The sequence below is a fragment of the Erpetoichthys calabaricus genome, chromosome 13 (assembly GCF_900747795.2).
Source record: "Erpetoichthys calabaricus chromosome 13, fErpCal1.3, whole genome shotgun sequence".
NCBI lineage: Eukaryota > Metazoa > Chordata > Cladistia > Polypteriformes > Polypteridae > Erpetoichthys > Erpetoichthys calabaricus.
Genome location: NC_041406.2, coordinates 138,478,324 through 138,502,461, shown reverse-complemented (window position 1 = coordinate 138,502,461; position 24,138 = coordinate 138,478,324). Strand labels below are relative to the sequence as shown.

General features: G+C 40.3%; 1 protein-coding gene across 1 annotated transcript; it reads left to right on the top strand.

The window, feature by feature from the left end:
- The first annotated feature begins 2,030 nt into the window (after positions 1–2,030).
- Positions 2,031–24,138, top strand: tp53inp1 (tumor protein p53 inducible nuclear protein 1). The gene is made up of 4 exons (XM_028817619.2): positions 2,031–2,264; positions 7,137–7,431; positions 9,272–9,611; positions 19,397–24,138. Exons 2-4 carry the CDS (start codon positions 7,314–7,316, stop codon positions 19,641–19,643), a joined length of 705 nt encoding a protein of 234 aa, XP_028673452.1. The 5' UTR covers positions 2,031–2,264; positions 7,137–7,313; the 3' UTR covers positions 19,644–24,138.

Below are 24,138 nucleotides of genomic sequence, written 5' to 3'. Positions count from 1 at the left end.
GTTCATCAGCAGCAGGAAGCATGAAGTGCTCTAAAACTTCCTGGTAGACAGCTGCGTTGACCTTAGACCTCAGAAAACACAATGGACCAACACCAGCAGATGACATGGCACCCCAAACCATCACTGACTGTGGAAACTTTACACTGGACCTCACGCAACGTGGATTCTGTGCCTCTCCTCTCTTCCTCCAGACTCTGGGACCTTGATTTCCAAAGGAAATGCAAAATTTACTTTCATCAGAGAACATAACTTTGGACCACTCAGCAGCAGTCCAAAGGCGAGACGCTTCTGACGCTGTTTCTTGTTCAAGAGTGGCTGGGCACAAGGAATGCGACAGCTGAAACCCATGTCTTGCATACGTCTGTGTGTGGTGGTTCTTGAAGCACTGACTCCAGCTGCAGTCCACTCTTTGTGAATCTCCTCCACATTTTTGAATGGGTTTTGTTTCCCAATCCTCTCCAGGGTGCGGTTATCCCTATTGCTTGTACACTTTTTTCTACCACATCTTGTCCTTCCCTTCGCCTCTCTATTAATGTGCTTGGACACAGAGCTCTGTGAACAGCCAGCCTCTTTAGCAATGACCTTTTGTGTCTCGCCCTCCTTGTGCAAGGTGTCAATGGTCGTCTTTTGGACAACTGTCAAGTCCGCAGTCTTCCCCATGATTGTGTAGCCTACAGAACTCGACTGAGAGACCATTTAAAGGCTTTTGAGTTCATTAGCTGATTAGAGTGTGGCACCAGGTGTCTTCAATATTGAACCTTTTCACAATATTCTAATTTTCCAAGATACTGAATTTGGGACTTTCATTAGTTGTCAGTTATAATCATCAACATTAAAAGAAATAAACATTTGAAATACATCAGTCTGTGTGTAATGAATGAATCTAATATATAAGTTTCACTTTTTGAATGGAATTACTGAAATAAATCAACTTTGTCATGATATTCTAATTTTATGACCAGCACCTGTATATGGAATATAGACACCTTACTAAGGAGAAAGCAATCCGTTTGTCTTTAGGTCTCTTAAGTGTCCGGCCCTGATGAAGTAAGTAAAGTCCTGAAACGCATGTTGGAAAACGAGTTAATATTCATCGAAAGAAGTTTCAGCCATGGATATTAATGGCTCTGTTGACCCTCTCTACAATTTATTATTTAACATTGTGAAATTAAGGATTTCCTCCGGGCGCTCCGGTTTCCTCCCACAGTCCAAAGACATGCAGGTTAGGTGGATTGGTGATTCTAAATTGTCTCTAGTGTGTGCTTGGTGTGTTTGTGTGTGTCCTGCGGTGGGTTGGCACCCTGCTTTGTGCCCTGTGTTGGCTGGGATTGGCTCCAGCAGACCCCCGTGACCCTGTGTTCGGATTCAGCGGGTTGGAAAATGGATGGATGAAATTAAGGACTATTTTGAGATTTTTGAAAAATGTTAAGAATGTTGGAAACCTGTGTGCTCAACTTAATGTTTAAGCCTCTTGTCCTTAAGCAGAAACAAAATCGGAGCGAAGGTTGGTACTGTATATGTGAACCTGTGAGTACTTAATGTGAACAGACGTTTTTTTTTTGATAAACGACCTGGCTGTTCATCAAAAGAATAACTGCACAATGTGCAATAAAAAACAGCTTAAACTATATCCACCTTAATAATCACAGTAGTTACTCAAAATCAATAATTTAATCATATGACGGATTGAATGCAGTCTATACGAATTATTATGTAGGCCTAATACAAATATCATAATTCATATTCGGTCAAACGTTGCTGCTGGCAGAGTGACGGCGTCTGTTAGCGACTCCCGGTCTCCTAAGGTGACTTCTCCAGCGAACGGTTTTTTTTTTTTTTTATCCTTGCTGCCCGGACTTGTTTGTAGTTGTCGCTCTGACTCAGATCACGTGCGTTAGTGACAACCTTTTGAAACGAGACCTTGGAGTAGGAGAACCCTTTTCATTGGCCTGTAGTGTGACGTCATCCGAAATGGGGGCGGGCCCAGAAACGTCACTAGCGATCAGCTGTTAATACTCCACAACAATAACAAAGAAGTCAGTTTGGACCTAGGGAAGTGAGAGGAAGTGGTGGATTAAATGTTGTGTGCGGATTAGGAAGGTCCAGAAAATTAATTATACTTTCTTCTGAGAAGAAAATATATGTATATTTTTTATTATTATTTTGTGTTTTTTTTTTTTTTGTCTTTCTACCTCAAAGCTTTTATCAAGCCTTATTTTTGCCTTCCAAGAGTTTACAAGTGAGACAAGATAAAGTAACTGCAGGTGGGTGAGAGTTCTTTGTGTAAAGACGCGTCTCCGGAAAACAAGGAAAAACGGCCCGACGTGCAGCTTCGCTACGGGGATCAGGACAGAATGAAATAGAAACGCGCTGCATAGGCAAATTATTTTTTAGGTTAATGTTTGATTAGAAAATGATTAAAAAGAATAATGATAAAAAATTAAATCAGTTGGAACCCGAGTCGAAAGACGGCAGAGTTAAGGGTGTCATTCGTGTTGCCCGGTGTCTGCTTTTCTCTAGTGGTGGTTAAATAAAGAGAAGAATTAAAAAAACAAAAAACTGGGCGAGTTGACGCTTGGCCCGTACCGAGCACTCGAATGGCGGGATGCGGGCGGGTTTTGTACCGTCGTAACGTCAGCCCACCCGGAGGCTCCAGTTTTCAGAGATATCCTCCATATCAAGTAAAAAAAAAATGGACGCGATCTTTCTTGACGACTGTAATACCTACACATTCAAGACTAATGTCTGGATATACCGTCTCCTTATGCGATGGACACCGTTCAACGGCCAGTCCAGAGGCTTGTTTAACCCACAGCGACGTAACGCGGCTTCGGTGCTTCGTAATTATTCGAGATCTTTTTTTTTTTTCTTTTGCGTAATGCGCATGCGGAAACGGCGAGTCGGTGTGTAAACTGTAAAGACAACTCGCCTTGGGACAGGGCCGTTAACTGAGGGGCGGAGAGGAACAACCACAGCTTCGGAAGAATCGTTCAGGACATCGGGAAGCTGACTTTTGGAACAGTATGGCACGGATGATCTGAGCACACGAACAAATGCGACATTTTTTGCGCACCGTTACGGTAATATTTTTAATGTGTTAGTTTGGTGTTCGTGAACTTTAAAATGCTATATTTATTTTTGTATTGCAAGCCTCAAGTTTCCAACTTTTTTTTTTTTAAACTAATGGGGGTTGATCAAAGTGTGGAGACTGACCTGTCAAGAATAATACCAGTAGAAGCCAAGCAGGTTTCTTTTTGCAGTGTAAACCCTCATGAATTTTGTATATTTGATATAATGAGTGGTTCTCAAGTTGTTTTGGGTCGGGGAACGGCTTATCAAGATATGGAGGACCACCTATGAACAACATCTACTCATTACTGTAAATGCTGTGCATTACAATGATCGCATTTTTATTTTATGCTTGTATTTATGTAAAAAAGATACTGCAATAAACCGAGGTACAAAGAAGAAAACTTGGCACCCAAACTCAAATACAGTTAGTCAAGTGGGCTTCATTGTCATACCATCTACGGTATACACACACCGTGGTGCACAATACAGTGGTATGAAATTACAAATTGGTAGGGCCATATAGTGCAATGTTAGCCGATAAATAATGACAATACAGTGTGACCACTAGGGGGTGTAGCAGAGTCCCTGGTTCAAATGAAGTCATTTGTTATTTAACCTCAACTGGCCTTTTTTTCATTCATACAGTGTTGCCCAATCCTTCCTTCCTTTTTCTTTCCTTCCACTTTTCCCCTACAAGCGTTGTCGTCCCCCTCCTGACTCTCTGGCTGAGGCAGACTGGCTCCTTTTACGCCGGCCCCAGGAGTACTTGTCCGGTGCTATAGCATTGCAGCACTGAAACACTTCTAGAGGGAGGAGGAACAAATTAGTGGAGACCTCCCCCGGGCTACCCAGTAAGGCTGCCCTCCTGAACCACAGCTTTTATGAGCCTCTGCAGGGGGCCCAAACTGGGGTTGGCATGCCAGCAGAGCATCACCACCTAGTCCAGAGAAGGATTCTTTGCTCTCTAGGAGCAGTCTCCCATTGTCTTTAAATTAGCACCCATCCTGGCTGGGGACCCCCACATCCATCTAACTGCTACTTTCAGCATCCTTCTGGCTGGGCATGTATGGCAGGTGGGTCTATTTATGTTTATTAGAGTAGCAATACAGGGGTTGGGTTTACATCAGGGAATGCACAACAAGAAACAACATCTGTACAAATTTATGACACATTGACAAATGGCAGTCGGTGATGATAGGAGGTGTACAGTGGACCAGGAATGCAGACGGGTAATTAGATATGAGCCTATGATAACCGTACACCCCGGGGACGGAGGTAACGCCGAGTTCAGTCGCCTAACTACCTATGGCAAGAAGCTGTTGTTCAGTCTGGCACCGTTGGTCCGCAGACTCTGATACCTTCTGCTGGACTTGAAGGTGCTACTGGAGCCTAAACCACTTGCCACCATCATCTTCAGGCACAGCTGCTTACCCCAAGTCTGCTGAACTCTTGGAAACCTGATCTTAGATGCCCTGTACAGTACCCAGCTGCAGATGTATCTGTAATTATATGTTACATATGTACTACTATTTAGTTAATCCCCCACTGCTCTCACAGTGCATGTGACAATAAAGATCTCATCTCCTACTGATACAAGAAACCGTATTGGTGTGCAAGTCTACACTTCACAAACCTTGAAAAGGGACCTGTGCTCACAGCCCATCACCATGCAGCTCGAATGGCATTCACCAGAGAACACCACAATTGGCAGCTTCGGCACTGGTGCCCGGTTCACACCTGTGCTTAGTCCCACTGGTGCATGCCAGCCTCATGGTGTCTGTCTGTGACACTTTGGTCTGAAACATACACACCAGTAGCCCGTCGGAGGTCATTTTTATTTTAGGGCTCCAGCAATGCTGCTCCTGTTCTTTCTCACACCAAGGAGCGGATACCGGTCCTGCTGCTGGGTTGATGCCCTTCTATGGCCCTGTCCAGCTCTCCTCGTGTAACGGCCCAACTCCTGGTATCTCCTCCATGTTCTTAAGACCATACTGGGAGATCTAATACAAATCTTTTTGTCTAAGTACATATGGATGTGCCATCCTAGAGGAGCTGGACCACCTGTGCCACCTGAATGGGCTGCAGATACCACCTGATGCTACCAGTAGTAAGACAGACACCAGCAAAACGCAAAACTACAGAAGAATCAAGTCAGGAAGGATAAGGAGAGAGCAATAAGTCTGTGGCCACCATTTCCTTTTTGAGGGTTGTCTTGCTGCTGCCTCTCCAGTGCACTTGTTGTCACTTTCATTTGCACCCATGCAGGTGACACTGATTCACAATCACTTACGCTTACTAACTGGACAGACTGATATCCCAGAAGCTTCACTGACTTGGTGTTAGACTGGGATGATTAAGTGCTCCCTTTAATTTTTTTGAGGGGTGTGTGTGTATAAATATATACATAGATAGATAGATATACGGTGGACCCTTGACTTACGAACTCAATTTGTTCGCGAGGGCTGGTTGTAACTCAAGTTGGTTGTAAATCAAGACTATTTTTCCCATAAGAAATAATGGAAATACCCATAATGCATTCCGAACCTCCCACAGCAACACTTACTTAACCTTTTCATAATAAAAAAGGGTTGTATAATGTGCATAATTTACCAAAACACCTATAATTTTTCTAATGTACTAACCAAAAAGTTATAAAAAGTGCCTAGCCTACCAGAAACAACAATTTCATACTGTACTCACCATTTAATTTGACATCTTTGGGCTGCAGGAAGGGAGGAGGAGGAAAATGAAATGGAAGGTGGTTATTGTTTGGAAGGAGCCTCCTTATGCAAATCTTTTCTTTGTAAAATTGTCGAGATGGTGGATTTCGACATGCTGTACATATTAGCGAGATCGGTCATACGAACGCCACTCTCATATTTCCACACAATTTCCTTCTTCGTTTCGATTGTGATCACTTTCTTTACCTTCGTTACTTTCTCTTCCTTTCTTAGCAATTATCGAAAAAAATTATATAAATCACTGCGCTGACCAAAATTACATCCACAAACACATGTATCTGGGCTCCGACTGACGCTTAAAAACACTCTCGGCTGTTTGTTTACAATCGCGCAAGCGGATACACGTGACCGCATTCGGGTCGTAACGCAAAATGTTGGTCGTAAATCAAAACAAAAATTTTGGTCGTAAATGTCAGGCCGGTCGTATATCAAGGGTCGACTGTATAGAGAGAGATAGATATATAAATATAGATCTTTATTGTCATTGTCACCTTTACAAAGGAACAACAAAATTGAAGGTGCAGTCGACTCGGTGTGAGGCATAAGAGTTAAAAAGACAAGGAGAGAAAATAATAACAAACCAAATAGTAATAAAAGTACTTTACAAAATATACAAATTGCACTTGTTAAAATATATATATATATATAATATAAAGAGACAGCTGCTCTGAAAAGCCAAATTTCTGTTTGGGCACAAAGTTCCATTCATCCACACTGAGAACTAGCATTGCAGGGGAGACACCCAAGTTTACTTATACTGGGCTAATTAGAGATGCTGAAGTGCCTGGCATAAAATAAAATCCGAGCAAATGATACAGACAGCCATCTGGCTGGCATTTAAACCTGCTCTGCAGCGGCTGTGCCATCATGCCTCTTATGTGTGTGTCACCACACTACAGTCCTGCCCAGAATGAATCTCGTTTTGTGGTATAACTGACTATTTGTTCCCATTACATCACATTTAAGTTAATGATTTAAGTTCTTCCCCCAAACTATGTGACTCTTCAATTCCACCACCCTGGGGTAAAGGTTAATATTATTCAAAGTTATTGTCTGTTTTTACCTGCATTATTTCAGCATTTCTGTAGTGGGCCTTCCATTATGTGAGGAAATGTGTTTCATTCACCCTTTGTGTTGTTTTAGGCCAATAATGATGTGCTATATCTGTGACATGTGCCAATTTTCTTTATTGTAGCCGCTCAATGCCTTGTTCTCTCTCTGTATAATATAAAAAGAGCCTTTTATGTATTATTGTGTCTAGACGGTAGCAACCACTTTGGTGAAGATGTTATCGTAATCTGCTGCTGTTTTTTTGCCTTGCAGGGCATTCCGCGACCAGCCAGAACTATGAATAACCTTCCAAGTACTTCCCTCATATGAACCTTTGATACTTATGCACTTTAATAATATAAACAGTTACCTGTCTGAGCAGCTCCCGTTGCGCTCTCTTAAAGCACTCGCTACAAAGCTGCAGCCAAACGTTTCCTTCCTCCTTCGACCATGTTCCAGAAGTTTACCAGTTGCCTGTTTGGGGAGCCTGCATATACTAATGGTGCAAACACAGAGCCTGACTTGAGTGAAAAGGAAGAGGAGGATGACTGGATTCTTGTGGATTTGGGTAAGTGATATGGAAGTGTGGTTAATCTTTTCAGTGACCAAAATCTTTTTCGAATCGCAGAAAAATTCATTCTGTCATTGGCACTTGACTCCACAAGATATAAAACGATTAAAACTTTGTTTACAGGAACCATAGTTGTTGGGAATTTGTCGCATTATTGAAGCTACAAATAGAAGAAACTGAACAATATAGGGCAGAATAAGAATGTAAGAAACAGAATCATAGCTGGTTCTGTATTACTGATTAGTTTTTAATTTCTACAATGACCTGTTACTCTAGTAACAGAAAGAATATGTGGGCTCTCTCCTCATAACTTGGATCTCTTGGGGGCTGCCGTGGTATACAGAGCCCTCAGATATAATTGAGACCCCTACACTTTTTTCACTATGTTCTATCGCAGCCTTTTGCTAAAAACAGTTTACCTTCATTTTTTGCCCTCATCAGACAACACTCAATACCCCAGGATCACAGGATTATAGGGAATTTTGCAAATTTATTAAAAGTAAAAAGCTGAAATGTTACATTGGTACAAGTGTTCAGATCCTTTGCTATGACACTTGAAGTTTGGCTCAGGCGTATCCCATTGTGTTGATCATTGTTGAGATGTTTCTGTGCCTTGTTGGGAGTCCACCTGTGGTCAGTTCAGTTGACTGGACTGATTAGGAAAGGCACGCAGCTGTCTATAGAATGCCCCTCCAAGCCACGAGGTCAAATGGAATTACATGCAGGGCTTAGGGACAGAAGTGTGTCAAGGCACAGATCTGGGGAAGGCAACAACATATCTGCTGCATTGGAGGTTCTTAAGGGCACACTGGCCTCCATAATTCTTAAATGGAAGAAGTTTGGAACAAACATGGCTCTCTCTAGAGCTGGCTGTTTGGCTAAACTGAACAATCGGGGAAGAAGGGCCTTGGTTAGAAAGGTGACCAAGAACCCAGTGGTCACTCTAGCTGAGTTCCAGAGAACCTGTGTGGAGATTGGAGAAGCCTCCAGAAGGGCAACCAACATTACAACACTCCATATATCTGGGCTTTATGACAGAATAACATATAAGCCACTTAGAGTGTGCAACCGACAGTCTCTATCCCACCTGACACAGCTTGAGCGGCTCTGCAGAGAAGAACGTCAGAAAATCCCCCAAAATTCGGATGTGCAAAGCTTGTCATGCTACACTGAGGAAGACTCCGGGCCGTGATTGCTGCCAAAGGTGCTTCTTAATAGTTGTGTCAATACGATGATCCGTTTTGATTTAGAATTTTTTACAAATGTATAATAAATAAAATAGTGTTTTCACTTTGTCATTCTGGGGTATTTTGAGTGTTCCTTGATGTGGTAAGAAATGAATTCAAAAGATTTTAGCAATGGCTGCGATAGAACAAACTGAGTAAAAAGTGAAGGGGTCCTAGTACCTTTTCTGCCTATAAAAATTAATCCCCCTTGGTTGTTCTCATATTTTATTGGTCTACAACATTGGATCACCTTGTATTTAATTTGGATTTTTGGACACTGGCCAGCAGAAAAAATGACTTAATGTCAAAAGTGAAAACAGATCTCTGCAAAGTGGTCCAAATAAATTCTGAAATGCAAAATTGGTTGTCCACTACAATACTACAGACCCCTGAACCTTGAATTATAAAAAATGATTTGAGGATGTTTGCTTAGCGAATGTCGGCTGCATCTTCTTGTACTGCATGAATCGTGATGTATTCTATTTAGGATTTTATCCCCCCATCTCTCTCCTTATCCCCTTTCATTCTGTTTCTCATTGGACTTGTTTCTCTTCCCTACTCCACTCTCATTTTTTTTTGTCCCCCTGTGTCATCTTTCACACAATCCTCAGATGGCCACACTAAAACCTTTACAGAAGATGCCTGTGAGAAGGACCTTTCTTCCTTTGAGCACGACACCCCTTTGACCAGCTCCTCATCTTCTCAAGAAGTGCCTGGTGACACCGGTGACCTCGTCTTCCTCCAGCTGGACTGCTGTGCATTGGAGGAGAGCTGGTTTATTACGCCTCCTCCATGCTTTACTGCAGGTGGGCATGCCCCAGTTCTGGTGGAGATGAGTCCCATGGAGAACCTCCTCATAGAGCACCCCAGCATGTCTGTCTATGCAGTGCACAGCCTTCGCAATGGCCTGAAGGAAGCTACCAGAAGGTCTACTGAAAAATCAATACTGAGGTATGTTTGCTTCCTTTTTTTAGAAGTTTGAATGTTACTTGAAGAGCTCCTGTTTAAGCCTCAAGGTTTTTGTTTTGTGTCTAATCAATAGTCTGGTCTGATGTGAAAGGTGTTTATGGAGTATTTAAGCTTGCAGACTATGTACAGAAGGGTTAGTGCCATGCCTGAGAAGTCTGAAGGAGGGCAAAAGCTATCATTTTGTGAAGAACATTAGAACAATCTAGACGAGAACCGGCCAGTCAGCCCAACAAAGCTCACTAGTCCTATCCACTCAGTTCTTCCAAAATAACATCAAGTAGTGTTTTGAAAGTCTAACACACTACTTGGTCACTATGGTCTGTGGTTCTTTGTATAAAGAAAAACTCCATAATGTTCGTGCGAAATTTACCCTTAACAAGTTTCCAACCGTGGCTCTGTTTGCTGGATGATCTCCTTTTTAAGTCACCGTCTCGATCCACTGGACTAATTCCCTTCATCATTTAAAATAGTTCACTCAGGTCTCTTCTTAATCTTCTTTTGCTTAAACAGAAAAGGCTCAGCTGTTTTAATCTTTCTTCATTATTCTTCCCCTGTAGTCCTGGAATCGGCCGAGTTGCTCTTCTCTGGACTGTTTCCAGCACTGCTATCTGCACACAGTACTACGGATGAGGCCTCACCAGCACATAACCACATTAGACTTGTACTCCACACATCAAGGTGCTATATAACCTAACACAATCTGTTGGCTTTCTTCATGGCTTCTGAACACTGCCTGGCAGTTGATAGCGTAAAGTCCACTACGACTCCTAAATCCTTCTCATAAGGTGTACTTTCGATTTTCAGACCTCCCATTGTGTATTCGGACCTAACATTTTTACTACCTACATGTAATATTGGTAAGACTTATAATATGTGTAATGCTCAGGGTGCCGTTTTACAGACTGGAGCAGAATGATCCTTGCTTGTGATGCTTACTTAGTAAGCACCAGGTTAGATGTTGCTTTTATTTGGTTGACGTGAAATCCTATATTTTTGGTACTTTTAAGCATTATCGGTGTTTGTGTTTAGATTAGAAAAAAAGCTGTGTTTGTGCTTGTGTGTTTGTCCTGTAAGCAAATCCACACCGTTATAACTGATCTCTGCCAGATTTTAAAGGAGATTCTTCATTTGTACAGTTGAAGACCACAGGCTACGGTTCGCTCTGAAATTTTTCCCCTTAGGGAAGTGTATTTAGTGACCACACCTGCAGTAAATTAGGGAAGTGCTCCTAGGAGGCACTTTTGGGACTTGGCACAGGCATCCAAAGTTGTTCCTCTAAGGTGGATTTGTTCAGTGAAATTATGGTTTAGGGCCAAAATTTTTATCTTGTACTGAAATTTAGTTAGTGACCACACTTACATTTTATTCCACCCCAGTCAGCACTGGGTAGCCCTTCAACAGTATGTTATATAAATCACCTTTCCCAGACAACTAGCTTTAAAGTCATTGTCTTGGGTGATCTTTTTTTTTTTTTTTTGCACAGTACAGTGTGGATTTGTTTAATATCTTTTCTGTAATATCTCTCTATTATAATAAAAAAAAATCTTGGGACGAGATGTGACTTTTTGAAGAGACATTTTGGAAGGAAGTCCTGTGAGACTTTTGCCATGAGATTCTTTCAAGTCACTCCCTACTTGCAATTATCTTCAAACAAGACCACGGTCATCAGGTGCATTCCAGCACTTAACCTGGACAGACATCCATCCATTAAAAGGGCTTACTTATGAAAACACGCACACTTACTTACGAAGATCCAGTTTAGAATCACCCATTTATCTAAATATAGCAGCGAGAAACGATGAAGTCAAACAAATTAATGCGAAAATTGTTGATTGGGTACATGGCAAATTGATTAAATGCGTATCAATAGATTATGCTGGAACAGTTGGTGGTGATCTTGTGGAAGATGAAAACGTCAATCTATATTACTAAACGACAGTTTAATATATGCACGGACGGTGGATGCAGGACGCACCTGCATATCAGTGTGGCATATTTGAATCACATAAAGGTAACTTCTACCTAACGACACAGCCACAGAAAAACAAAAACGAGACCGCATGGATGCACCCAAACAACACAACCTGTAAACTAAACTTGTGTGCCAGCAGTCAGTGTGGCATATTTGAATCACATAACAGTAATTCAGTATTAAAAGTAAGAGTTGTACCTAACGACACAGCCACAGAGAAACAAAAACGAGACCTCATGGATAAAAACAATAAACGGAGGCTCCTACAATGCGCTTCAGAAACACCGGAAGCAAAGAAGTCACGGCTCCAAAAAGAAACAGCTCAACTAACGGAAATACAAAAACGAGCCCGTATGGATAAAAACAATGAACGAAGGCACCTACAACGTGCCTCTGAAACAGCAGAAGCAAAGGAGTCACGGCTCCAAAAACAAGGAGCTCAACGATTAGAAATACAAAACCGAGCCTGTATGGATAAAAACAATGATTCCACTCCGATACTGTTTTTATTTATAAGTGCAACAACTCGGACATTTTGGACTTAAATGATGTAACAATTAATTAAAATTCAATTTTTGTTTTAATAAATTGATTAATTTAGTACAAATATATGTATTTAATTCAATGAAAACTTTACCAGGACGCTCCCACCCTCCATCATTTGTCATTCCTCCAAATATCGGAGGGAATAGAAACTGATTGCCATTCTTGCATTTGCGATTCTTTAGAGAATTGGGGGTTTACTGGTTTACAATATCCTGTAGAATATCTACAAGCGTTAACACCGTTCGGTCTTCCACTGGCCGAATTACTGTTGAAAGAAGGACGTATCATAATGTTATTGCATAATTTATGTCTGGGTGATGGGCTATGCGATGGAACAAGATTAGTTGTATTAAAAATTGGTCGAACAATTCTGACATGTAAAATTTTAACAGGCGACAAGAAAGGTAAAGTAGTACATATTCCGCGAATAACATTAGACATAAAAGGAGATCTTGATATGCCATTCGCATTAAAACGTTTACAGTTTCTCGTGAGAATAGCTTTTGCTGTGACAATTAATAAATCACAGGGACAAACATTCGAAAAAGTCATTTTGTTTGAGAGTAAGAAACGATATTCAGTTACGGGCAGTTATACGTTGCGTTGTCACGATTCGAATCGAAATTCAATGGCGATCTTGAAGAAAAGTTAATTCCAAATATTATTTTAACAAGTTTTAAAGTTATAGTGAAAATAATGCATATGTAACAATTCCCATGAAAATAACAATCTTTTTAAATTGTATATCCGGTTAACCAAACCCGGGGGTTGGCGAGTGAAGCGAGCAAGGGGCGGAGCCCACTAGTATGTATATATGGAAATTCTTGTAACAGAATCATAATGTTTCAACTTTGGATTTTGAATTTTCCCATGGGATCATTAAAGTTTATCTAATCTAATTTACCCATTTTAACTCTCCCTGAACATGATTTGACCACTTTCAGATCGATGTTTGTGTGTTAGTCATCTGTGTGTCAGGAGTCATTAGACAAGATAACTCTGAAACAAAGCATTAAACCAGACTGAAACCTGGGCATTGTTATAAACTGTAATATTCTAGAAACATATTGACTTTAAGCAAAACTGCAGTTGAATTTGCTGTATAGCAATGATGTTGTAGTGCTTGTGTGCATTTGTGCCCAAACTGCAGCATAACTTGGGAAAGAGAATATACTTTTTTAATGCGATAAGGTTGTTCTGCTTAACTCCTGCCTAGTGTTGGATTGGTACTAAAATTGTGACATTGGTATTGTTAGCAGTTTTCGGTACTCGTACAGCACTGAAACGGTCCCAATGCAATTGACGGATAAGTCTCCCCGTTGCAGCACACAGTCACACGCCTCTCTGCTTTGCCATTGTCACACCTGGCATAGATTACAAACAGCTGTTCCCCTTTAAATTCTCCAGCTTGTCAAAATTTGGGTGGCCTACATAGTCCTAAGCGCACATCGAAGATTGGGTTGGATGTGGGTCCCCCATGCAGGGCCATCTTAATGTAAGGGCACTGGCCGGGGGCCCCCACGATGTTTCTGTTTTGCTGTCAAAACGGGGGCCCCAGTACACTACTTTGCCCGGGGTCCTATGGTGCTGTTAAGATGGCCCTAAACCCCCATGGAATCTCTAGCAGAAATACAAAGAGCTCAGCACGAGGTCTTCCAAAACTACCGTTTAACAAAATGCTGATAAAGTACCGGTGTACCGCTCATCCCTACTATAGGCCAGTATTTTATTATTGAAATCAGATATTGGAGCACACAAAGGTTTTGTGATTTGCTCAGGATTACCCACACGTTAAACTGGGCACCTTCTGGATTAAGATTCAGTTTAGTAGCCCTGTGGGTGAGTTAAGCCTTACAACGTCTTGGGTCAAATTTGACCAGGTTTTGTGTTTGAAATCCACCCATAGGAACTTCCTAAATGTCATCTGTTCTAAAAGTTGGAATTATTTGACATCAATGAGGGGGCTACAGGTTAAGTTAGTCAATCAACAGAAAGTAGGTTTGGGACAAAAAAAAGATTAATGTTTAGGGCACCTAAAAGGAGGAGGGGGATGATCATGTAAGTAGTGGGTCAAAAAAGACACAGCATTAGGTCAGAATTAGAAGACATTTTTCTTTCTCCTTGATGCCGAGTTCCACCCCATCCTGCTCCCAAATGGGCCTAAGCAGTCCTGTTCTCATTGGCAGTTTTAAATTTTAATGTGGCTGTTACCCTTCTGTCAAATTCAATTTATTATTTTATATTTCTATGCAGAGGAAGATGCTGCAAAACCAAACCCAATATTTCTGAATAAGCCAGAATTTCATTCACTTCGTAAAAACAGTGAAGTAATCCAATAAATAGTTAAAATGCATAAAAATCCACTAGTGAACGTCCTGTCACTCTGCTGTCCCTCTGAAATTGTTCAGCAGGCATGAGATGCCACTGAACTCCATCTTCATCTCGCCTTCCTGCCATCTCTGCCAGTCTCCATAGGTATGCATCTTGAGCCCACCATCTCTCCTGCTCTGAACTGCTGCTAAGCAGGTTCAATTCATCTCCCTGGGAATACAACTTAGCGCTCCACACCGAGACTTTTCACCTGACAGGTCCTCTCTCTGTCTTTGGTTCCCTCTGATCCTACTTTTTGTGTTTTTTATTTATTTTATTTATTTATAAAGCACTTCGAGAAAAGCCAAGCAAAATGACACCTTTTAAAAAAGCTTGGCTTTTCTCTACATTCATAATGGCTAACGCGGTACAACACCCTAGTATTATAAAGCACTTTAAAAACAACATCAAGGCTGACCAAAGTGCTGTACAATAAAAACCCAACATATCAGACAAACAATAACCAAAGGGTAAAAGAATCAGAAACACAAACGCATAAGAGCTGAAGTGATTGATAATAAAAGGTTAAAGGCCGGAGAGTAAAAGTGTGTTTTAAATAAGATTTAAAGGAATCCCGGAAAGAAGCGCACAGGAAATATCTGCACACAAAAAAGAGCACAGTCATATAAGCGCACGGGAAATAACCGCATACGGGAAAAAAATGCAAGAATACGCATACGGTAAAGTGCGCACGTGGAAAAAAGCAGACGGCAGCGACATATAACTATTACAAATATAAAATATACTCCCACCTATACTGCTAGACATTTTTTATTATAATAAAACAATGACTGGTTTGCTCTTGTACAATGTCTCCGTTCTTCGTTTTCATTAAGGAATGGCACTTTGTTGATCGATTCTCACGGCACCTCCAAGTATCTATTCCATTTGTTGTGCGAAAACGCAGATATTCAAATCCCTTGTAACCAAGAATTTGCTTGCCTTTCTGACTGGTTGAAAACTCCATCTCGCTTATTCAAAAAATGAAATGTCGACTTGCCTTGCTCGAAATCGAAAGTTAGGGAAGATTAAAGAAAACTCTGTGTGGTCTGTTTATAGGACAATCTTTAATTACTTGCCGTAATCAAAACTATAAAACCCTAAGTTGCCTACCTGTGGAATAAGAAGGTATAATGTAAATTCTGAAAACTATTGTAAAGAATAATAATTTCCTAAAAATGGTAATTTAGGCACAACAATGACAGTAATAAAAGGATTAATGTCTATTTTATTTTATGGACCATCCAACAGCCCACTACCCCAGTTAGCACAAATTAAAACATACAAGCTTATAAATACGTTTAGTGAACAATTGTACAATTTCGTTTATTACGATGTATAATATAAAATTTTTTTCTTCTTTGCATATACGCCTTTGCCATGTGCGCATTTTTCCACGTGCGTTTTTTTCCCGTGTGCGGTTATTTCCTGTGTGCTTCTTTCCGGTCACTGATTTAAAGACAGCAAGTGAATGAGCCTGCCTTACGTGCAACGGCAAATCGTTCCAGAGTTTTGGAGCTGCAGCTGAAAAAGCCCGTTCACCTCGGAGTTTGCATCATGCCTTAAGAACACGTAAAAGCATCTGGGGCCTCATGTATAACGCCGTGCGTAGAACTCACACTATAACATGGCTTAAGTACAAAAGCGGGAATGTGCGTACGCACAGAAAAATCCAGATGCAGGAATCTGTGTGTATGCAAATTTTCACGTTCTTCCACTACATAAATCCCGATCAGCGTGAAATGTAACGCACGTGCACGCGCCTTCTGTCCCGCCCCAACTCCTTCCAGAATTCTGCCTCTTTGGATATGCAAATCGATATAAATAACCTTCTGTGAAAAGACAATGGGAAAAGCACGGGGGAAAATACAAGAATTTCAGCGAATACCAAGTGGAGGCAAGGAAAAACTTACTATTTGTTGGTTTAAACAGTGGTATAATTAACAAAAGAAAGTTGATTGAGTGACACAGTGTCGGAGAAACTCAAGCTCAAGTTCACAAAGTCGCACAGTGCCTGAAATAAAAAAAGAAGTTGTCACATGTCAAAGTTGGCGTGAAAAGGCGACTCGTAGCGGACCGTCTGAGTGTCATATGAAAGCTTATTAGGGTACAGAGAAAAAAAATGGGCACACAGTGGGGGAAAAAAGCACGAAATGTCAACTTTAATCTCGAAATTCCACTTTAATCACGTAATTTATTTTGTCATTAAAGTAGAACATCATAAACTTCATCTTAAAATCGTTTACTTTACTAGTTTCTCAAGTAGCATGTTAAATGCTTTGTTCTGTGTTTGATCTTCTATGTGCTCTGTGTGTGTGAATCACTACGTGCTTCCGTTCTTTCTCTTTCTCCGACAGGACACAGAATCCATTACATTCGTGATATTACAGCTCTCTGAATAATTAAAATACTGAGATGTATACGTGATATCTTTTTCATGATGATAGGAATGAAAGCATGTTATTAAACATAAGAACACGGTGGCGCAGTGATTGTTCATAACTCACGCAAGAGGCTTGCTGCGACCTTCGATGAAATAATTTATTACAGAAGTACTGTCTATTTCAAGCGTACTAACCTCCAATTCCTGTCCTTACTTTTCTTTCTCCAAATACCCAATCGTCACACAATCAGCTCTGTAATAGACGTTAAGCCATCTGTAAGCTTAGAACGCAGATTCTTCAAAACTTTTAAGGAACATTGAAATATCTTCGTAGTACATGTTTAATTATTCTATCCGTCTATCCTTCCAGTGTCGCGTCAGCACCAGCAATAATACAGCGCAAGGCAGGAGCTATCCGTGAACTAGCTAGCGCTGCGGCACCGTGTCCTCACATGTTTAATTATTAACAATACTGATTATTTAAATGAAGTTAAAGTTTTATCTGTATACTATAAGCAACATTTTGCTGCATTTCATCTTAATGATATCGTCATCATACGCGCTTTATAAAGTGGCGCAGGTTGTGCAGTATTATAACTGTAGTGCAAGTTTACAGTGGGGTAATTGTACTTATAAGTACAAACAGTTCTACAAGGAGCACTTGATGGACTGACTGATTTGCGTTTACAGTTCTTGGGATGAAACTGTTTCTGAAACTGTATACCGATAATTCTCTTTCGGATCAGCTGCTGCTGTGATTCCCCACTCAGATACAGTGATAGGTGCAGTGAGAGTAATATGGAAAAAGATGATCCGCTGTGGCAACCCTTAACGGGGAGCAGCTGAAAGAAGAAGATGCAGTGAGCGTAACAACGCTAAAGCAGTTATGGCATTTGGAATACTATGGCTATTCCCTGGACCATTATATTGCTACAGGTTAATTACAATCAGTTGCATTACACTAATAAACAATATGCAGTTAGTTTCAGTGTATTTATAAAGCCGCGTCAGGAATGTGGGTCTAAGAAAGAAAGGGTAACCACACAGGAACAGTAGCACTGCTTTGACGCTGGGTGCCGCCAGTCTGCAAAACCTGAGCGGAGAAATTGCGTAGGCCAGGGTATGAGGTACCATGGAAATGTGTGTGGCTTTACGCCAAGTTTAGGTTTTTATACATCGCGATTTGAGCGTAGAAACGGTCATACGCAATATTTCTGTGCGTACGCACCGTTTATACATGAGGCCCCTGGTCTGCTGACCTGAGAGAGCGAGACGGTACATAAGGCTGCATCAGTTCTGACAAATAAAATGGGGCACAGCCATTAAAGGATTTAAAAAACAAATACAAGGATCTTAAAATGGATTCGAAAACGAACTGGAAGCCAGTGAAGGGAAGCCAATATCAGGGTAATGTGCTTATGCTTTCTTGTGCCAGTTAAAAATCGAGCAGCGGCTGTAGGCGAGCAATGTAGGCTTGGCTGATTCCAAAAAGAAGCGCATTGCAGTAATCTAGATGAGAGGTTATAAAAGCATGTATCACTGTTTCAAGGTTGCGTTTAGACAAAACAGGCTTGATTTTGACAGCCGCCTCAACTGAAAAAAGCAAGAATTTACCACTGCGTTCACATGGCTATCAAGCTTTAAAGTGGAATCCATTTTCACACCTCAATTTGTGATCCTGGATTTCTCAAATTGAGCCACAGTGGAAAGGTCGATGCAGGGGGTCCCGGTCATTTTTCCGTCTGTTCTCCATCTACTCAGAATATTTATTCCATTGTGTATGCACTGCTCTAATAGACCCTGCAGAGCTGAGAATGAAAGATGGCTGTGCAGATCTTCCTAAATGCACTTGCATACCTGATTAGCCTCTTCCCTATTAGTGCGCTGTGGCCCCTCATCTTTGTTTTTCTCACACATCTGCACTACAGTTCTGACTTTTCTTTTGTTTAAAAACTGCACTAGCCATTTTGACAAGTTTCACATTTTTCTCAGTGAATAGAAGTCCTAAATACAGTGGAATGCAAAAGTTTGGGTCCCCTTGCTTAAAGTGTCTGTTACTGTGAATGACTAAGTGAGATGAATATAAACGTCTCACCAAAAGGCTTAAAAGTTAAAGATGACACCTTTCCTTTCAGTATTTTATGTAAAATTAGTGTGTTGTTTTTGTTTTGTATAATTGTACAGTGAAAAAAGAAAAGGAGAACCATGCAAATGTTTGGGCACCCCAAGATATGTGATAAGTGTCATACATTTTAGAACGGTTATGTGGTCCTCGATATAAAGAGGACAGTAGAAGAGTAACTTGAATTCTGGATTATCAACTTATTTATACGGCATAAAATTTCAGTTTTGAGATAGAAGAATAAAAAGAAGTGGGATAGAATGATCATGTGTATGTTTGTGTCTTGGGGTGGTATTGTCACTTTTTAGTACACCTTAATGGCCACAGTTCTGCTGTAGATGATTGTGTGTATTTTTTTTTTGGTTTTATTTCAGACTTGGAGGCCTTCCAAGAATGGGAGAACATATTGGCTGCTATGCAGCTGCGATTGCGACCCACACAAGTTTGCAAGAAGCCAAGCATACACGACTCGCTCTTCGTGCCAAGGAGAATGTGCAGAGGCAGAGATTAACACGCAGCAGCCTACGTCGCCAGAACCTTGCCAAAGAGTGTCCTTCTCGTGCAAATAAACAAGGTGGTTTTTTCATACAGCAACCCTGCCAGAGGCAATTTAATTATTAATATGACAGTGTCTGGAAAATGTGTGCATAGTGTTTTTTTTATTTGTTATTCCTTTGGATATATTCTTGCTTATGAAAGCTTCCTGTTTTAAATGTCCTTCCTTAGTTCAAGCAGCTCAAGTCATTGGGCTAAAAATGTAAACTATACACATAGTGTATGCGCATTTTTATATACTTTTTGTTTTCATCCTTCACTTGCTCAAATACTGACTCCTTGATGATTTTAATTATTATAGTGGCTTATAATTAAAAGTACCACATCCACCTTTATTTTATATATAAGAGGTTTATTAAGCCAGCTTTGTTTGTAAAATGTTTAAAAATATAAGCCTGTTGTAACACGGTTTAAAATGAACAGATGTATAGCGTAGTGTAAAGTTAAAAACCTTTTTAAACATTTTAATGAAGTGTCTCTTTGTGTTCAGCTCGCATACCAGGGTCGGGACTCTCATCCCTGGTGCTGAGTTAGTGGTGTCCACTTTGTATGAAAGTTGGAAAAAATTCATACTTAATACATTTTGAACTATCGGAACAGATGTGTCGTTTGCATCATGCGAGCATTACTGGCACCTTTTGTGTTATTTAGGTATGTTATGTACAATATCTTGGGGGGGCGGGGGGGGATTGGAATTATATCAAATTTATATCATTAAGATCTTTAGTATGTTCACAAGTATAACAAAAAAAGTGCATCTAAGATGTAATCATTTCTGAGGGGAATAAAAAACAAAAATGACCTGGACTTTATTATTGGCACTCTTCACTAATATTTTGTTGCATGATGCTTGGCAGTGATGACAGCCTTCTAACATTTCTTGGAGCCATCTGCAGGTTTCTAACATTTGTGCAGGACTCCTCCCCCTAATGGCAGAGTTCAGGTCTTTCCAAAGTTTCTAAATTAAATTGAGATCAGGACTCATTGCTGGCCAGTTTAAAACTGTTCATTTATGCCTCTTTAAAAGCATTGTTTTTTGCATTTGGTTGTATGCTTTGGGTCACTGTCTTGCTTGAGGAGCCATGACCTTCAAGACATACCTAGACTGCTTATATTAGGTAGCACATTTCATTCTAAAATCCCTTTGTAATCCTTGGACTTAGTGATTCCTTTAATACGCTCACGGCCTGCGTTTCCTGAAACAGCCCCACGACATTATGGAACCTCCACCATATTTAACTGTGGAATGCTGTTCTTCTCCTTGTAAGCTTAATTTCTTCACTTATACAGTAATGGTATCAGTGGTCTGTATTGCCAAAGAGCCCAATTTTGGTTTCATTTGTCCACAGAACATTTTCTAAGAAGCTTTATGGTTTGTCGAGGTGCGTTCAGGCAAAGATCGGGCATGCTTTTTTTTTTTTTTTTTTTACGTCGGTCTTTGAGCAGTAGGGTCCTCCTTGGCCTTCCTCCATCAAGTTCTTCTTTGTGCACAGCATATGGTGCAGGTTGTACCCACCAGTCCAGAATGCTTCAGGCATGCCTTGAAATTGCTGGATGTTGTGGTTTATTTTTAACAATTCACACTCCCTTTCCAAGACTTCTTGGATCAACTGTCCTCCTCCTATCACGTCCTGGGAGTTTCTTGACAATTCCATGAGTAGAAAGCTTCTTAACATTACAGACTGTAGATACCGGAATCCCAAGGTCTTTGGAAATGGCCTTTATACTCTTTTTACAATCTGATGTTAGGTGATGTTGGTGCTTTGGGCGGTCTTGAGCACTTCTCTCGTCTTTACCATTGTGAAAAAGGAACAGGGAGTGAATGTGGCCTTTTTAAACAATAAAGCCATCATTCATTGGTTAATTTGAGTCATGTGAGCAATGTCAATCAATCATAGGCAAAACTAGTTTTACTGCAATGGAATTCTCTTCTTCATCTGAGGGTGCAAATAATCATATTCAAGTCATATTTTAGCTTTTTGTTGCCATCAACTACTCCATCTAAGTTGGCACAAACATTTTTCTTCCTTACTTCTGAGACATACTATTAAATATTAATAAAGTAGAGTTGGTAAATCTCCAGTTATTTCTCAAGGTACTCATACATAACACACCTAAAATGCAGTGGTGCCAATAATGTTGTCCACAACTGCATTCCAGGTCCCGATTTTTATTAATTCTCTGAATGTTCGTCATTGATGTTAAGGCAAGTGTGAACAGTAGTGCAGTTCCAAACTTGACGCAGAGAGACGTTAATCTAAAATTTATACCAATGATACTTGGGTATATTAAATTTGTATTTTTTTTTTCTATCCATAACAAAGGCATCCCAGTGTATTTTTCAAACAGAGGGATATGATACAATTACTCAAATAAAATATTTTTACAATGTGAGTGCAAGTAGGATACGTGAAGTTCTGGAGGTTTCCCATTGTGGCAGGTGCAGGGATTGGACTAGTGACCCAGTAGTTTTTGTCCACTACCTTCACTACAAGCCCATAATGTTTAATATGTCTACCATAAATAATAGTCCAGTTTTCTCTTAAATGCAAAAATAAACCAGTCTGATGGCAATTCAGCGCATGGTGGTATGGGGATGTGTAAGCATCAGTGGGAAATTTTACATGAATGCCTTAACAACTGGTAGCTTCACAAGAGAATTGGATTCCCATGTACACCAACTTGTGATGGAATGCTGACCTGTCGTCACTTCCTTATATAAAACAGAAATTATCAGTGAGCCAGTAATTGCATTTTATGGCCACTTTCTATTTGTAGCAATTGCTGTATCCATTGATTTATTCTCATTAAAAAAAGAGGCTAAACTTTATAGTTCATTTTATTTTTTTGCAAATCAAGATTAATATGAACACCAATGTCACGTTTCTCCTAAAATTCAGAAACAGAAGGGGATGAGAAAGTGTGACATCCAAAATTACGTTTTCTAACCCACTTAATCTGTTTCAGGGTGGTTGGAGCCTATTCCTCTAGCATCAGACACAAAGCCGACAGATAGGGCACTGGACGTTACGGATGTCACAAGTGATAATTCTCAAAATTCCTGAAGGAGGTGAAATACAACGGAAATGTGACGATCATTTACAACAGTGATATCAAACCGGATGGCTGCTGGCGGGCCACGGTGGCTGTATTTTATATACAGTGCAGCTTTGAACATTTGGCTAAGTTGTCCAAATATCTCCTCCCGATGCTTTTCGTTTCTGCCACTTTCTCAATTATTAACCAATTACTAATGCTAATTAAACATACTGTGGTGCATTGATTTTAATTGACTTGCATTTTAATTGTTTAATTTCTTCTTTGACCAGCAACCAAGCAATAATAATGAGATGCAAAGAGAGTCAAGAAATGACCAGGCTAAGTAAGATTTCATTGAATAACTGAATTTGACAAATTTGAGGGGACCATTCAGTCCATCAGACTCGTTTTTTTAAACCATTGGCTAAGTGGTCCAAATATCTGCTCCAGAGGCTTTTTAAATGTTGTAGCTGAAGCAGAAAGCTTGATGCGTCTCGGTAGTTTGTTCCAGAATCTCACAACTCTGAGTAGTGAAGTGCTGCATACCTTCAGTCCTAAATACACCTCTTCAATAAAATATTTAAAAAAAGAGAAAAGTGAAGGTCTGGGAAATACCTCAGAAAGAAAACAAATCTTTTGAAATGGCTTGGGTGGCAGAATGTGAACACTTAACAAGCCATAGAATTTAAATATGGGGTTTCATTATCAGCTAAGTAACAAATTGTTCCACAGTGATAATGCTGGCCATTCCGGACTGTTCCAAGACCCCTCATTTAGTAGGTCATCTGCTTGCTTGGTTGCTTGTTTAAGGAGGAAAACAAAAACAATTAAGTAGGCTAATTATAATTAAGGCAAAAGATGTCTGTTTAATTAGCAACAGGAGACCGGGAAAGGGTCTAAAATGAAAACCTGAGGCCACTGTGTCCCTCCGGGGTCCGAGTTTGAAACACCCCACCCTGATTTACAAGAACCTTCAGGTTGTTAGAAACTGAAACCGTCCACCACTACAGCACCTCGAGACTGAGACTGCACAGCGCTAGCTGATGTGACACCCTTACTGATATTTCACTAAATCGGCTATATCGTCCATAATTGTGAAATGTGTTTTAAAGCTTCTGTGGCAAGAAATGAAAATGTAGCGTTTCTGATATTGGAATGAAATTTGATGTGAAGTTCCTTAAAGTGTGTGTTATTTGTGATAAGTAGTTGAGTGTCTCTTATTAATGGCAAGTCAAATTTTAATCCAGGTTAAAAACCTTGTGTGTGTTGTGTTTTTATTTTTTTTAGCACATGCAACTTGAATCATGTCTGGTGTGCCTGGAAATTCTGTTACTTTTTGTTTTGTATACACCACTAATCTGTGCCACAAATAGCTTGCATATGAATTCACAATTGGGTAATTGGGAGCACAGGATAAATTAAATCACATAGAACGTATGAAGAATTGTCGGGAAAATGTCTGTCCCTCGAGTGGGTACAGTGAGAGTGTAGGTGTAGTGCTCTTAGGTAGAAGATACAATAT